A 17,919-nucleotide genomic window follows, 5' to 3' on the forward strand; every position below is an offset into this window, starting at 1 on the left:
TGCTAGAAGCTTTCCAAAACATCGCCCATAAAACAGAATTTTATTAAACTCCTCAGGAGAATAGGATAAGGCAGGGAGAAATTTGGTGAGAAGGAAAGAAGCAATCTTATGTACAACTATTAAGATGTTCCTAATAGTATAGCTTAGATGGCATTTAGCTAAGATTTCAGTTGTCATGGAGTTCTAAATTCTTTGAACTAAGATAAGCCTTTTTTGTTTTTATACAGCTTTGACTTAAATTTGCACTCAGAGGTTCATGTGTAAACTCTGGTACCCAAAATCTCGAAGGAATGGAATATTAACCCAACTCCCTTTTCCTCTTCAAACTGTAGGATTCTGACAGAGTTTTTGAAGTAAATCCTCCTCAGAACTTGGGCTGGGAATTCCACACCAAGTTTAAATCCCTCTTCTGGCTAGAAATTGGTCCCTCTCTAATACCATCTCTCTCATTCAACTAACTCCCTCTATTCTATACACATGATTCAGAAGATGAAGTAGCTCTGTTTTTAGAACCTGGGCTAGGAATTCTTCTTTCCCTAGAGGTTTATTCCACTCTTTGACTAGAGTAGGGTCCTTTTCCCAAATACGCTTTCTCTTCCAGTTACCACAGTCACTAAATATGTCTGAATCCTCTGGCTGGAAGAATTCCCCCCAATAAATCTTTCAGCAGCTCTGTCTTCATTTCAAACTCCACCCACTCCCAGCATGTCACTCGCAAGCTGTTTCCGCACAGTATGATTACACCAGAGTAGACCCAGAATTGTACATACTGGGGCTATTTTATCCTGGTTTCTGCCTCCACACTGATCCACGCTTCTTCCCAGGAGCTAAGGCAGGACTGGGTGGTAATACTTATAACTGCTTTTTCAAGATGAGTTCAGTTAACCTTTTTTTCCACTTGTAACCGTTGAACGTGCAACTACAGTGGTACCTCGGTTTTCATCGATAATTCGTCCGAAAGGAATTGATGAAAACTGAAATCGATGAAAACCGAGGTACCATTTCCCATAGGAATCAATGTAAATCCAATTAATCCATTCGAGGCACTCCAAAAAGTGCCTTGAACAGATTAATTGGCTTCCTCAAACCCCAGCCAGCCAGGAGGCAGAGGGAGCTCCTTATTTGGGCAGTAACATCAGGGGGAGTCACTGCCCAAATAAGGAGCTCCTTCTGCCTCCTGGCTGACTGGGCTTCCTCAAACCCCAGCCAGCTGGGAGGCAGAGGGAGCTCCTTATTTGGGCAGTGACATCAGGGGGAGTCACTGCCCAAATAAGGAGCTCCCTCTGCCTCCCAGCTGGCTGGGGTTTGAGGAAACCCAGCCGGGAGGCAGAGGGAGCTCCTTATTTGGGCAGTGACATCAGGCAATCGATGAAAACCTAAACAAATTTTGCCCAGAAAAAGTCAATGAAAACCGAAACCAACAAAAACCAAAGTCAACGATAACCAAGGTACCACTGTATGTTGTTTTTGTGCTTGAAGCTTTTGTAAGACTTATTTGCTTGCTTATAGACTTAATATCTGCATTTCCAAGGATATGTTTTATGTTTGGTTTTAAGTTGCTGGCTCCTGATGAACTGATTTACCTGCCAGTATTTTTGGTTCATTAAATGGACTTTGAAGTCAATAAAGAACCCTTAAAAGATATTTTTTAAAGGATTTTTGTCTCTGAGTCATGAGTATTCTCAAGGTCCTGACCCGCATTGAGAGGAGAGAAGTTATCTCTTCCTCTACAACTCCAGTTTGTTCTGCTCGGCCTGGGTCTTTTGTATTTACCCCCATTGACAAAAGGAAGAGGGAAAGGCTCTCTCCCCAGCCCGCAGCTTTCCCCTTCCTACATGATCCATGCTTCGCTGACTACAAAGATGGAATGAATGGCTCCCCCCCCCCCAGCTTTCCCCTTCCTACGTGATCCATGCCTCACCAACTCCAAAGACAGAGGGAACAGCTCCCCCCCCCGCCGCCGCCAGCTTTCCCCTTTCTACACAATCTACGCCTTGCCAGCAGAGGGAACGGCTCACACCCCCCCCCCCAAAGCAGGAAAGTGGCAAGGTGGGAAAAATATACCAGGTTTGCTCCCATGGTGTTTGCACGGCAGCAAGATCACCCCAGGATCTTTTAACAGAACCGCCAAACTGGCATGTTTTTTAATATCATGGGGTAAGGGAAATATTGCAGGGCCATACCATGGCAGGCCCACATTAGCACCGGGAGCCGTGCAGAATTCATGGCTGAATTGGGATATTTTTCTTGGTCACCCTGGGATATTTTAACCATGTGGAAATAGCCACGTACACAGTTTCTTTGAGGAATTAACCCTTCACAGTCAGTTTTTTCCTTGTGTCTACATGCTCCTAGATTTGAAATAGCATTATATGGATCAGAGTTTTTATGTACCATTTTCCTTACATTCGTTGCAGTAAAGGGAGCTAAAACCTGTTCTCTTTCTTGCCTCACCTAACTGCTCCATCACTTAAAGAATTTTTCTCCTCAGCCTGCTCATTTCTGATAGCAGAGCTGGGTTGAGAGAAAACCACTTCAACCAATATAGCACAGTGAGACAAGGTGGGGAAGGGACAAGATTTAGCTCCCCTCATAAATATGAATAAAAAAGAGACTTCTCCCACATTCCATATGAATGGGGCAAACATGTCAATAAATACATGTAGCTGTCCCATGTAGTTCGGTACTCCTTAAACTCCTGAAGGAGGTGAAGTTCCAAAGATTATAAGAATAAATCAAAAATGGGTTATATGCTACTATATAGTAGACAAAAATTACATTCCAATTCCAGCCCTCCCACTAAGTTACGTTCCATTGATTTTAGAATAGAATACTTTATTACCAGCAAAATTAGACATGGTAACAAAACAGCTCTAAAACTACACGCATATAGAAAATATAATAAGAGTACCATAAAAAGTACAGTGAAAGTAAAACAGAAGTATAAAACTAGCTAATGTATACACTAAATCAGTACTGTACATCAATAAATTGTGGCAGCTACACAGAATCTTGCAGTTGTGTTCAAGGTTCCAGACTCAAGGCACTGATTTTAGTGTTTAGCTTCCATCTGGAGAAAACAACTCAAAAAGGCCTAATTCATGCAATACATGTGCTCCTCAAAACCATCAGGAAGAATAATTTGTGTATGTGACTTTTTTGTGTGTGTGTGTGTGTGTGTGTGTGTGTGTGTGTGTGTTTGCACACAATAGTAAACTTGCTTTCTACCATGAATAGGTGTTTGTTACCATGCTGATTGCCTGAAAAAGGCCAGGTGATTTATATACTGGAATGTAAACTGTCTTGAGCCACAAGTGAAAGGCAGGGTATATACATATATAGATTTAGAGGTATACATACATACACATATACATACATATACACCCTGTCTTTCTCTTGTGGCTCAAGGCAGTTTACAATTCCAAATTAAAAACATACAAAACATTTAAAAATTTCTACTGCTCCATTAAATGCCCTAATGGTCCTGTCTTACCTCCTAAAGACACACACTTTCTCACTTTCTCAAGGATCCATTCTACAAGCCACTGGAGAGAATGAATGGGCTCTAGTAGATGCCAAGTGGTCCACCATAAGGGGAGGACCACCAGTTGGCATTGGTATCTTGATTTGACTTTTTTGCATTAGAACATGTGGCGCAGAGAGATAATCCTTCAGATATATAGTCCAACACAGAGCTCTGTAGTAGTCTGTTACTCTCCTTAATAGTGCAGAATTATAGTGCAGTCCTGGGGCAAGGGTCCAAAGCAGCTGAGAAGGCATAAGGGGCATTTAAACTGAAACAGAGGTACTTTCATCGGTTCTGGGGAGCAGCATGATGCCTGGGCGCCAATGTAGACACAGCTCCAGCAGAGGAGCCCATGCTGGTGCTGAGGGGGTGGGGGTTCCAGAGGTAGAACTGCCTGCCTTTAGTAGGTTCTTGAGCCCTTTCAGCTTGGGGACACCCTCATTTGCTGGTGCAGACTTAAACCAGCAAAAAGGTAGGCACAGTCCATTAGGCCTATGGGGATTTCACAGAGGTTGGAGGAGCATAGCTTTTGGCTTGCTGGTTACGGTACAGCAAAGCTACCCCACCCCCACCCACCCATAGACTGGACCACTTTCCCTACTGGTTCAGCTTGTGCCCTCATAATATGGGGCTCCATTTCATAGCTCTGCAAAAATTCAGTGTGTTTTCACTGGCCTTTTAATGCATTAGAATCAGTATCTGACCCAGCCATCCTAGACTTTTATGATCACATTAAGTAGAGCTGTTCTGTCAATGCTGAAATGACTCATGGCTGCAGAAATTTCTTCTGTGTCAGCTGGTGAGACAGGAAACCTGGTAGGCATTAGAAAAAGAACAGGAAAACCTGCACTCAGTACATGTGCTCTAGGGTCACAATAGGTCACATATTTTGTATAAGAATGGAAATGCATTGACTGCAGGAGCCAGGTCTTTACTTTCTTATACACCTTAAGAAAAACGTTGCTCAGTCTAAATTAAACCAAGGGCTGAAGCTGTATGTGCTGTGAGTCACAGCTAACAAAAATGATCTAAGATGTTCATTACAAAATATGTAGTTGTGCTTCAAATGCAACAGCTTTCCTGTAAATATAATACTTTTTTTAAACACTGAGTTATTTTCTTGTCGTCCTGTGATGAACAAGCTAGATGAACTGTTATTCTTACAAAGTAACAAATGAATGAATTATTATGATCAGAATTGCTTTAGTCTTGATCATGAGACACTAGTAAAAATTAGGAATAGCTGCAACACCACTAAACAAATCTTAGACATTGGCTATTTGACATAGGCAGAGAATTCTAAAGTTGTAGAGCATGGAGAATATGTACCTATGTGTCAATGTAGGATAAACCCAAAGTATAAATGGCATGTGTAATGTAATCTTTATTGAAAAAACATACAACATTTTGGGCTTTAAGGACCTACAAATCAAAATTGTGATTTGTACCTGAAAACACCAAAAGCCACTGCATAGACTGGACTACTCTTCAGGGTGCTCTCAACAGTACATTTTGTACCAGCTGAGTCTCTACATTGTAGCTGAAGAAGAAGAAGAAGAAGAAGAAGAAGAAGAAGAAGAAGAAGAAGAAGAAGAAGAAGAAGAAGAAGAAGAAGAAGAAGAGTTGGATTTATATCCCCCCTTTCTCTCCTGTAGGAGACTCAAAGGGGCTGACAAACTCCTTCCCCCCCTATAACAAACACCCTGTGAGGTAGGTGGGGCTGAGAGAGCTCAGAAGAACTGTGACTAGCCCAAGGTCGCACAGTTGGTGTGTGTTGGAGTGCACAGGCTAATCTGAATTCCCCAGATAAGCCTCCACAGCTCAAGTGGCAGAGTGGGGAATCAAACCCATTTCCTCCAGATTAGAGTGCACCTGCTCTTAACCACTACACCACTGCTGCTCCTAACAACATGTTACGTTTTTATTTTATATTATCTGAATTTGCCATCAACCATGAAGACCAGACCTGCCCTGCAAGTTCTGCACTTAGAACTCTATTCTGTCTGGTAAACATTTAGTCCATTGGTATACAGAAGTTTTTACAATGGGGCAAAAAGTGACTTCCCAGGACCAGTTTGGGTCAGGAAAATAGCACAGGGGAAAGGCATAAGTCCCCTCTCCCCATGTCGTGACTACAAGCCCAAACTGGGCTACAGTGCACCTTGGAATTGAATTCCATGCTCAAAATGAGTTCCATGTTACATATCTGAGTGAGAGGATCTGGGATGGATCTGGGCAGAGTAGAGAAAAATGGAAGTACAGAGAGATCTGTACTGTAGTCTAGACTTTTGGTTACAAAAGCACAGTCTTAAATAATCAACACCACTTACAACCTGGCCACTACCAAACCCATGTCTCACCAGCACTAGACAGAAAATGAAGGTGGATGTGAGCATAGTGTCAGCCAAATCAATGACATAACCATTAAAAAAACCTTGTAGGAGAACTGAGGATTGTTTCTGTCCACTGTCTCATGTTCACTGTTATACCTGGTCAAATGCATTTTGCAGTTATAAAATAATACAAAACTTTGCTTAACCACAGGTAAAAAATTGGATGGTGACAGGATGAGTACCTATCCCTCTGTCAAATGACCTTCAGTTCTCTGAAAAAAAAAAGTTGTCTTGCATCAACCAGAAAATATCAGAAATGATTTCTTACCTTGTCTCCCTCCCTTTTTTTCCAGAGGTGGGATGGTCCAAACAAGTGAGCAGTATGAATTTGTGCATCATGCATTGAGGCTGTATGAAAGCAGGCTGTCCGCAGAAGTCGTCCAATGAAACAAAGAAGGAAGAACCAAATGTGTGATTTTCTTAAGGTAATTTGTTTCATTACCTACCAGCAGCTTCTTCAAGGAGTTTACAGCAGTCAAAGGAGAGGCAGCCAACTTGTACAAGGAATATGGCCGTTTTTAAAAAAATGGAAAAGATTGATGGACCCTTGTCATGAATGTATAGTGAGTTCTCTGAAACAGTTTTAATGAAGGTTAATGTACTGATGTTACATTTGGATTACACATATATACATTATGGAGGATTTATTACTGTATTAATGGAATATGCTACAGTGAATGTACATAACATTATGTATATGTGTTCTGCAACAGTTGGACACTGAGGAGATGTGTATAAATGCTTTTCCTGTTTGCAAAGTCTGTCTTGTGAATAGGCTGTCAGATGTTCAGCTGTACCTGTTAAGTGCTATTACCTATTACATGGTAAACTCAATTCAGAGCCACTTACAATTCTCATGACTGAATGCCTCAAGGGATCAATGATTGGTTCAAAAGGAAACAAATATTTAAAAACCCAGATGGGAAAAGAATCGTTTGTTTTTGAAACCAGTCAGAAATTAATTTGCATTTTGTAGGACAAGTCACTGCAGCAAATACCATGATATATTTTACATGTATTGAAAATTCTGTTTTATTGAGCACATTGTTGAGCACAATGGTTGCAATAAAAAGGAAACTTGTCCAGTGCAAGCACCATTAAAAGTTATGAAAGACGCCTGCATTTCAATGGGCGCATTGCATTCTAATGAACTTTCTACTCATTTCAGTGGGATTTGTGTGAGAGAATTTCCCAATGGATCAAGTTCAGTGTCTGTTATTCAATGTTATGCATTTATTCCGCACGGTTAATTGTCTTAGAAGCAGCTTCTTGCTCCGGGGCAGAACCTAGTGTACTTGTAAACTCATGTGAGTAATTTTACTTTTGAAAAGAAACTTTGTAACATATTAAATGGTAAACATTTGAAGTTTTTGCCAGTCTTTTCCTAAATAATTATTTAAAAACAAACAAACAAAAGATAGAGAGGAGGGAGAGAAGCTATGAACATTTCAATTTCTGGCCATGAGAGGATGGATGTTTTGGAGAACAAAAGAGCCAAAAGCCAGATGAAAACTGAAGATTTCTCCATTATGGCAGTGATTTGTTCGAACAGAAAAAGGTTACACCTCCTTTTGGCAAGAACTAAGCAAAATTAACTGGGGGAGTGCCTGAACACAGAATCTAATAATGAGTTTTTAAAAGCAACAATGTTATCTTTTATTTAGAAAGCTAATAAACTTGATACAAAATATTTACAGATTGCATTATTTTATTTTTGCGTGCAGATGTGCGGATTCCGCTTCCCTCACAAACCAAACACACACTTAAATTCGTTGGAAAAGAAATGGCCGCAGCCCAGTTTATTAACAAATAATGCATAACTCTTTTGGAAGCTGGGCAGGCATATCGGGACACATCCTGGCCACCAGGCAGTGAACCGCTGAACCTGGTCACTGTCAGCTCCACAGCTGACCCCTGGCCCTTCGGGCAGCGCACCGCTGAACCTGGCACCGTCCCCCAATGGGGACCGAGACAGAAGGTTACTAGATGTCACTTGGGCGCCTACCCATTTGTGACACCCCCTCCTGCCACGGGTAGCGAGCTTGAAACAGGGCTTCCAGGCCTGCATCCTCAAGCCCAGCCCTACCCCCAGACCTCTTATTGAGGCCCCTGCCTAGGGAGGTCTGGCATGCAAGCCTGCCTCCCCCAAAGGATGTGCCCCTATGCCCTGAATCCGCCCAGACTGCGACAAATGTCTGACATAAACAACCTACCACAAAACAACAGCCCAAAACTCAAGGAGGGAGGGTGGGTTCCACTTGCCAGCAGCCTTGTAAGGAGGCTGGGCTGAACTGGGCATGGGCTTAAATAGCCTGCCCGGCTCCCTCGTCATGTGACGGTTCCCACCCCCGTCACGTGACCCGTCGGATCGACGACAGGGAGGTGAGCTGATGGCTCCTTCCTCCCCTGCTGCAATGGCGCCCAGGGTAAGTCCTGGTGCGCTTTTTTGCACTGGTGGTCATCAACATTTACTTCTCTCATACACTGAAGGGCAAATGCAGCCCTGTTCTCATGCTCCTGCTAGACAGGTACAAATAGACAGGTACAAATAGTACCATATGACCCCTCCCCCCACACACACCACCTGCTCTTCCTCATGGTATATGCAGCAGATAGAAATTGATGTGGCACCAATACAGACTAGGGAAACATTCACTTATCTAGCTAAGGAGAGTTCTCTGAGATATTGTCCATTCTACCAGATAACTGTATTAGTATCCAGTACAAAATGTGAACATCTACCCTCTGGATGTGCCTATTAAGAAACTAAATTTACCTGAAGAAATGAATAGTACCTTCCCGATAAGAATGTTTCCAGGCCCAGCATTCAAGCCACTTTATAACTGATATATGAAAGACCCAATGACAAAGCACCTGCTTTTCAAAGAAGAATTGACTAGAGCAGAAACTCTAATGTGTATAGCAGAGCTATCAGATATTAAGTGAGGCCTCATGAAATCTTTTCCATGATGTTTTGGGTAACACTGCTAGTCAGAACAGGACACATAGGAAACTCTATGCTCAGTATTAACAACTGCATTTCTGCATGGCTATTAGCCATGACAGATGTTTAGAACCTCCATTTTCAAAGGCAGTGAACTCAAGGAATGCTAGTTGCTGGCAGAACTACCATAAGGGTAGGCATTGGCCTCTATGATTCTGTTTGTGGGCCTTTGGGAGCATCTGGTTGACACCATGAAACAGGATACTGGACTAGATGGACCATTGGTCTAATCCATGGTTCTTATGTTGGTCTTCCAGTTCAATGTCACTGAAATTAAACAAATCAACATTATTTGAACTCATAATGTAAAAGTGTTAAGGACCTTAGAGTGTTGGCTCAAGAGTTGACCTCGTCCTTCTGAGGCGTGGATTTTAGAACATTCAAGGGTGAGTTACATGTAGTGTTTAATCATGTGGTGTTCCTGGATGGATTCATAGCATATCATTACAAACTCTAGTTATGTTTACAGGACAGCGTGGTATATATTTATGCAGCCCAATCAAGAGCACCTGCAGACACATAATGGTTTGCAGACAGACAATTAAATGAAATTATAGTTCCTTTTCCCTAGCTAAAACTGCTGAGTTTTCAAAGATGTTTCAGTACTGTATTTGTTTTTGAAATGTATGTATCCCTCTTTTGCTTGGATTTTGCTAACTGAAACAGATACCTAACACATACCAGAGCATTAGATGAAAGTACAAAGTGGTGTAAAACTCCCCAAAAACAGTTGAATAGAAGGAAGTGTTCGTCACTGACTTTTTCCTCCTGTGAAGGCACATTTCCTTCCTAGCCTTCGCTTCACTTATCTGGGGTGTGCTTTTTTTAAAAAAAGAGAGAGAGAGAGAAGCAAAGGGAGTTGCTAGAGGGAAAATGGAGACTTTATTTCACGTTCTAATTTCTACCTACCTGGCCTTTGTGATCTGCGGTAAGTACAATTCCTCTTCAGTTTCATATTTGTTTCACATTGTGACTGTGATTCCCGAATGATCCTTGCAACCTCCCCATAATGCTCAGGATGATTTCCCAGTTACAGTATATACAAGGAAAATAAAGGAATGGGCCATCAAATACAAACTGCTTTAGCTTCCATTCAAAAAGGAAATAAACTTATCAGATAAATTGCTCTTTTTATTGTGAGTTTGCTGTTCTGATCTTCTTTTTGGATTTGACACTCCATTTTATCCAAGTCCATTTGGAGAGGGATTTTTTTTTGCCTTCATGCTTGATCTGTCAAAATTATGCAACTTCAGGCATACAGATACATTTTAGACAGAATCTTCTGTAATTCCTTGCTCCACAACCAATAAGGAAAAGCAGGCTCGGAATTTAAAGCTTTAGCTATTTTGCAGTGCATGGGACTTCTCAATAAACTTTCAAAAGAGTTATGCAACAGAAATTAACATTGAAATTGTATTTGTTTTGTGGTGTACTATATTTAGGATTGGTTTTATTTTGGTGATTATTCCTTAGTCTTACTGTTGTGCGCAATCTGGGTTTTATTGCAAAATAGTAATTAGAAACTTCAATACAGTTTGAAGCATAAGCTACAGAGCTGCTGTCAGTAAACTAATCCCCATATTTATATGCAATACATGGAGCATGAACATAGAGATTGAAAGAGGCACACAGATCTTGAAAAATATCCCTTTTCCAGCAAGTTCCTTGCTTATTAGAAAACACTTTAAAAGAAATTGTAGTGTGGTGTATTGGTTAAAGTGTTGGACAAAGATCTGAGAGAAGCAGGTTCAGATCCCTACTCTGAAATGGAAGTTTGCTGGATTACCTTTGGTCATGATCAGCTTAACCTACCTCACATGGTGGTTGTAAAGATAAAATGCAAGGAAAAAGTTTTGCAAGCCACTGAGGAGAAAGGTGGGGTCTAAATGATGTAAACAAATAAGATAAAGTTCTTTGATTGTCACATACTATTTTTGCACATCTGCATAAAGAACTGTGAAAGATGCCAATATGGAAAGATCCCATGAAAAGGAAAGGCTCATGGACATGGTTTACTTAACTCTTGAATTGTGGTGGTAGTGTTATCTTGTAAAAGTTAATATACACTCTGTTCTATTTGCATGGGTTTTTCACCTTTAGATGGGTTTCTGATTCTCCATGAGCGAAAACAGCAATGTATTTATGAAAGCCACACAATAGCACAAATGGGAAATTGCAACTTCACCAATCTAAACCAGCAGTGGAAATGGATGGATGAGAAGCTTCTTCATGTTAGATCTGGCCAGTGTCTGGCTATCACAAAGTCCTATGCTGCACATTCCCGCAGAGTAATCATTGCCAGCTGCTCTGAGGCACCCAAGTGGATCTGTCATAGCAAGGAAGGGCTTCTTGAGGTGAAAAACAGCTCTTTGTTCCTACAGAAACAAGGCTCAAGTGTTGTGGTGAAGATGGGTAGGAAGTATCCCCATAGCTGGATAAAATTTGATATCAACAAGAAGGGACAGCCTGTCCATGAAAATGTATGCTCCAGTAAAGGTAAGCCACTTCTTTCAAGAAGCTTCCTGCGAACTATTATACAGCAATCATGTGTCTTGTACTCACTGATGAATGAAAAAAACAATATTTCGTTAATGGTGACAGAATGCTGGTGGAATGAAATGTCGTTTGAGGGAATCTAAGATGAATCATTTAAGGATCATAATAAGATATGTATTCCTTCCATGTATATATATTTGTTGGCTTACTGAATGTTGTCAAAGTACAAGTTCCTTCCTTCTGCCCCATATATCTATGGTATGTTGAGTTTCTAAATACATTTGAAATTTTATTGAGGATAGTAGGTATGTTTCAACTAGCCTGTAAATGAGTATAGGAATCATCTGGCACACTCTTCCTCATACATTTCATCATAGAAATAAGCATTCATAAATGAACCCTATTTTTAAAAAATCAATAATGTTGCATTCTTTTCCTAACAAATCCTCATTTATTTAGAGGCACATGAGTGAAGATGACAGTATAAAGCACAGGTAGTCAGTCCTCAACATTTTGCAATCCAAGGTATACAGTGACTGAAAAATGAGGTCAGGTTTTTTCCAATCATGGCATTTGACTGCTTGTAGAGCTGAGCACCATGTACTAATGTAATAGTTTTTAATGTTTTATGCATCACAATATGTTAGAGCAAATACAGAGAAAATTATCAGTAGGTACATCTTAAATTTATTTGATTTCATCTATCAGTTTTCTGTCACACACCTTTCTCAGCATGCAATGTAGAGATGACTGAACCAGCAAGCCACTGTGCTCTTGTGGTTAATGTTGGGCTAAGAGTGAGAGGCCAAGATCCAAATTCCCCTCACTGGCCACAAAACTTGCTGAGTAACCTTAGGTAAGGCCCACACTCAACTTCACAGGGTTGAAGCAGGGGCAGAGAGAGAGGGAACTGCGCCTGGGGCGCATCGTGCCCTGCACCCCTGCCGCAGTGTTGCCTGCCCCCGCCCCAGAACACCCCCCACCAGGGTGTAATTAACACTTGTTTTCAGTTTGAACCAAATATTAATTAATTAGCTAAATTCTGTACTCTGGGTTATGTATTTCACAGACTTGAAACAAAAAAACCCAATTCCATCATTATCAATGTATTCTCCATTCTTACAGAATTATATTCTCATTTTAAAGTTGGCCTCAATAATATGGTGATCGTAATTCTATCATAACTGTAGCATTAATATTATTTAGAAATTACACAAAAATGCTCAGTTCATTTCTCTCAGATAGAATTGTTAGGGCACCAAGTTTGACATGAATCACTTTACTCATATGTTACATCCTCCCTTTGTTTTGACTATAAACTTAAGCAGACAAAACAGAGGATAAGCAAAAAGGAGACAGCACATGAGCTAAATGACTAATGTGAGTTAACATACAATGTGATAAGGAAGGACAGAAAGTATCTCCTGGAAGCTCAAGCCATGACCTATTAAGCTCCATTCTGGATTCAAGCCATAAACCCAATGAGATCTGTCACATACAAGGGCTTGAGTATTACTAACTGGACTGTGACATCTTTGTTAACAGCTTCTCCTTGTGCTACATCACAAACCTTTTTTTGAGTTCCCAAGTTTTGAAAGCTACTTGAATGTCAAGTGATGCAAGAAGCTGATATTTCATTGGGGGGGGGGGGCAATCCCTTTCTTATGATATTGACTGGTTTCTCTGCAACTAACAGTTCCATCCCATTCCAGATCAGAACCTAAACTCTTCTGCTCCTGTTGACTTTCTTCCCCATCTTCTCTTTTCTATTATTTTAATCCACAAAAATACCTGATTCTCTACACTGAATAGTGTTATACTCACAGAATATGGGTTATAAGTGAGGATGTAGACTTTTTGCTGTTTAGTTAAAAACATGCTAAAAGAGAATGTGAAATATTCAAATACAAAAATTAAGTAAAATATTAATATTTCAAGATGCTCTGTAAATAACATTGGTCTCCAAACCAAGTATTCAATAAAATAATGCCAGTGGGTTGACACATCAAAGATGAAGGTAAGTTTCATTAACATTTGGGGTTGGACAGCATATCAAGCGTATGCCGTTTCATTAGCTACCCTTGGTGAAAGAAAGTAGATGAACATGAGAAGCTGCCATCTGGATACTGAACTCAATATGAATTTATATGAAGGATCCCCATAGTCATTTCACAGTTGTTTTCAGACAGAATACAGCATCCTGATAGTTTCAGCTTCCTTTAAAAAGGAAGAACTTGAAAATAAGGATAAGCATGATTACATATGCCAATGCCTACTGAATCTCAGAACACAGTTGTGAGAAGTTGAGATGCCAGGTAGGACCTGGAGTTCCCCTGGAATTAAAGCTCAGGAACTGGCAATCCTGCCCCCTCATCCCCTGGCAGTGACCAGAAGGGACCTAGAAATCCTAACAAGAAAGGGATGACTACAATTTCTATTGATCTAGGGAGGGCATTTCCAGGTCTCTGTGCAACAACCTCTATACTTATTTACTTCATATCTCACTTTCTCCCACAGTATAGACTCAAAACAGCTCACATCATTCTCTTCTCCTCCATTTAATCACCACAACAACCCTGGAGTAAGGTTAAACTGGAAATGTGTGACTGGCCCAAGTTCATCCATGACAGAGCTTCCATGACAGAGTGGGTATTCAAACCTGGTTCTCCTAAATCCTATTTCAGTATTCTAACCACAACACCATGCTGGCTCTTAACAGGAAACGATTCAAAAATTATCTAGAAGATTCAAGGCAAAGCTTAGACCAGTGCTGACGAACCTTTTCCAGACCGAGTGCCCAAATTGCAACCCAAAACCCACTTATTTATCGCCAAGTGCCAGCACGGCAATTTAACCGGAGGTTTTAGTTTAGAAAAAACAGTTGGCTCCAAGGCGTGCATTACTCAGGAGTAAGCTTGGTAGTAGTCATTGGCTTTGCTTTGAAGCAACCGTGCAACTCTTCCAACAGGTGAATCATGACCCTGGGAGGGTTTACTCAGAAGCAAGCCCCATTGCCAGCAACCAAGCTTACTCCCAGGTAAAGGATCGCGCTTTAGTTCTTCCCATGAAAATCAATGGGGTTTAACAGCGCTTAACAGGGTTACCTACACTGCTTCCCCAGAACCAGGTCTTAAGTTTAATGCTAATAATTGAGCCCAGTGGCCCAGGCCAGCCTAGATGTGGGGGGGGGGGGCACTCTGTTTGTGCGTGCCCACAGAGAGGGCTCTGAGTGCCACCTCTGGCACCCAAGCCATAGGTTCGCCACCCAAGGACGTAGGTAAGGGGGGGTTCTCGGGTTCAACCCCCCCATTCATGTCTGAAGCTCCGCCCACCCGTTTGTGGGTTTTTAAAACATTTTAGTGCTTTTTTGGTTTTTGGCCTGCAGGGAGCGTATTGTTTAGGTTAGCAGCACCAAACTTTTAGGGTATCTTTAGGAGACTCTCCTAATTATACCACCCAGGTTTGGTGAGGTTTGGTTCAAAGGGTCCAAAGTTATGGACTCCCAAAGGGGGTGCCCCCATCCTCCATTGTTTCCAATGGGAGCTAATAGAAGATGGGGGCTACATCTTTGAGGGTCCATAACTTTGGACCCCCTGAACCAAACTTCACCAAACCTGGGTGGTATAATTAGGAGAGTCTCCTAAAGATACCCTAAAAGTTTGGTGCTGCTAGCTTAACAATTGCACCCCTGACAGCAGGCACCCAAAATTTCCCCAGATTCTCCTTTTAAATCCACCCCCCTCGGCATGGATTCAAAGGGAGAATTGAGGTCCTCAGTTTAAAAGAAGAAGAAGAGTTTGGATTTATATCCTCCCTTTCTCTCCTATAGGAGACTCAAAGGGGCTTACAATCTCCTTGACCTTCCCCGCTCACAACAAACACCCTGTGAGGTGGGTGGGGCTGGGAGACCTCCAAAAAGCTGTGACTAGCTCAAGATCACCCAGCTGGCATGTGTGGGGGTGCACAGGCTAATCTGAATTCCCCAGATAAGCCTCCACAGCTCAAGCGGCAGAGCAGGGAATCAAACCCGGTTCCTCCAGATTAGAATGCACCTGCTCTTAACCACTACGCCATATTGAAAGTGATGCTGTTTCACGGTGGGTGATAATCCACCCCAAAACAGCATCACTTTCAATGTTGTTTAACTGAGGACCCCAGATTCTCCCTTTAAGGTGGATTTAAAAGGAGAATTTGGACTCTCTAGTTTAAACATCATTGAAAGTGATGCTGTTTGAGGGTGGATTCCAGCATCACAGCAGCTGCCCCGGGGGGGGAGGGGGCGGGACGCAAAACTCAGATTTTGCACTGGACTCCATTTTCCCTATATGCCTCTGCCCAAAGGGGTCAGCAGAAGGAACTGCCAGCTGGGAGCCCAGCTGGTGGGGGGCAGGGGAGGGAAGGGTGGGGGAGTCTGCTGTCCCCAGCTTTGGAGAGCTGCTTTTATAAGCGCTGGCCCGTGGGCGGGGCTTGGGGAGGCATGGCCATGCCCTGGGGGCGAGTGGGGGTGTGGCCCCACCCCCGAAACCCCCTCCATAAAAAATCTATACCTACGTCCCTGTCGCCACCACTGACTGAGAATGTTTCAAACAAATAACAAGCATCTACCTTTATCCAGCTTTGTCTTCAGACCTAGAACTTCCTTCATCCTTCAGATGAAAAACAACAATTGGCTACTCAGTAAAAGCAAAATCTATGTTGCTGATGTCATAAAAACTGTTGTGAAAAACTGCAATAACATATGAGACTGAAAAAAAATCTGTAAGATATAACACTTGGATGTAATTTTTAAAAAAGCAATCTTCACATTGCATATTTCAACTTGTTATATACAGATAAGTGGTTCTTATATGGAAAAATGGAACCCAGCTGGTTAACAACAATTAAAATAAGCAGCACGCAAATATTACATAATCCTTAATGAAGTAGCACCCACCAAACCTTTTTTTAAAAATCCACCAAATTCTCATACAAATTTTAAAACTATTTTAAACATCTGCAGCAGTAATTAAACCCACAAATAGCAACCAAGGGAAAACTTGAATACAGCCAATCTGCTAAATTAAACAAAAAAAGTCTTAGCCTGGCACTGAAAAATAATGGAAAAGGCCAGCGGCAGCCACTAAAAATCCTGCTCTCTTTGGTCCACCTGCCTCATCTCAGAAGGCAGGGATGGAGGCACACATGAAGAAATGCCTATACTGAACAATGCAGTTTCCAGTCACAATGCCATATGAGGTCATGGTCATACTGTAAGCGAGTTGGATTGTAACAGCATTTGATATTGGGCCTGCATTACACACCGATGAAGACCTCCTTTGCGATTTAACAACTATCCTAGATTTTTTTCTCCAAAAAAGCAAAGATCATAGTCAAAATAAGACAATTGAAGCATTTGATGTTCTTCTAAGGGAAAAAGTGCTTCCTGACAAGTTTAAAATATATGATATGTTAGCTGGTTTGGAACAATGAAAGCTTTTCATTGAAACATACCTTGCAGAGACATATGCCTAGAGGAAAGGAAGTTTTATTTTGTAGGTTTCATTAAATGTATGTGTTAACGTTTTTAAAAGATGTTCATTTCATGATGAAAGTTCACAGACTGCTCCTTTTGGAAAGGGAGAAATCATAGGTTAGCATTCAAAGACCTCATAATTACATGCTAAGCAATCATTTGGAAACATCTGCTACCACTAACTCAGTCATTATGACTTTTTTAGGGGTTTAGTGAGTTAAAATGGCTATAAATGGCAACCACCCTAGTATTGTGGCAGCAAAACAAGGTTGTGCCATACATGCAACCTGGAAGTGCCCTAGGCAAACGAATTCTGAATGTTCTGTGGAAGGACATGGAGTTTTCCATGTGCATAAAATACTCCCATCCCAAGTGCCAGCATATAAATGCAGTTCCAAAAGCCACAGACCACCACAGACTGAACCTCCCCAGCCACATAGAAAGGAAGCTCAATTATTCTACCGGTGAGGACGAAATGTGGAAGGAAATTGTTCAACAATTTCTTGCCACAGTCTAATTGCAACTCTGGCACCTCATAAAAGGTAGGTGACTTTTAAAAAAATCATATGAACATGGTTCATTATCAGAAGGTTGAGGGTGGTGCCCACCAGAAAGCTGTTTCCTGTACAAAGCTGGCAGAAGAGTTTGCCTGGAAAAGTTTTCAACAATCTGTTATTATAAAGCAGACCTGCACAATTTGTGAACAACCAAGTTGACAATAACTACTCTGCCATGTAGGGCAGCTCACAGAAATCAAGATGGACTTCCTGCATTTGTTGCCTTCCTGGGACTGAAAAAAAGAAAGGCCATAATACCATTTAGCTTGCTTGGTCATATTTTGTGCTGACTAGGCACATTCCAACAAACTGAAAATGGGAGACAGGTAGATGAATGCTTGCTTATGCGTATGTATTTTCCACACAACATTCAAGCTCATTCTGATCATAACTCATGAATCTCTGGGGGGTTTTCTTTTTAAATCAGATAA

The 17,919-nt window shown here is 41.4% G+C and overlaps 2 protein-coding genes across 5 annotated transcripts in view; both read left to right on the forward strand.

Moving 5' to 3' along the window:
* The window catches only part of PTPRR (protein tyrosine phosphatase receptor type R), a 133,258-nt gene extending 125,649 nt beyond the window's left edge, over positions 1-7,609 (forward strand). For both annotated transcript variants that reach the window (XM_048500790.1, XM_048500791.1), the window contains one exon: positions 6,213-7,609. In XM_048500790.1, coding sequence (XP_048356747.1) covers positions 6,213-6,306 — 94 coding nt within the window. In that variant the 3' untranslated portion in view covers positions 6,307-7,609. The remainder of the gene's footprint in view (positions 1-6,212) is intronic.
* A 1,975-nt stretch (positions 7,610-9,584) lies between these two features.
* Positions 9,585-17,919, forward strand: part of PTPRB (protein tyrosine phosphatase receptor type B) — a 96,954-nt gene continuing 88,619 nt past the window's right edge. For 2 of the 3 annotated variants that reach the window (XM_048500679.1, XM_048500680.1), the window contains exons 1-2: positions 9,585-9,851; positions 11,024-11,419. In XM_048500679.1, the coding sequence (XP_048356636.1) occupies positions 9,797-9,851; positions 11,024-11,419 (451 nt within the window). In that variant the 5' untranslated portion in view covers positions 9,585-9,796. The remainder of the gene's footprint in view (positions 9,852-11,023; positions 11,420-17,919) is intronic. The other variant, XM_048500681.1, reaches the window with a different exon arrangement.

The sequence above is a fragment of the Sphaerodactylus townsendi genome, linkage group LG06 (assembly GCF_021028975.2).
Source record: "Sphaerodactylus townsendi isolate TG3544 linkage group LG06, MPM_Stown_v2.3, whole genome shotgun sequence".
NCBI classification, from domain to species: domain Eukaryota; kingdom Metazoa; phylum Chordata; class Lepidosauria; order Squamata; family Sphaerodactylidae; genus Sphaerodactylus; species Sphaerodactylus townsendi.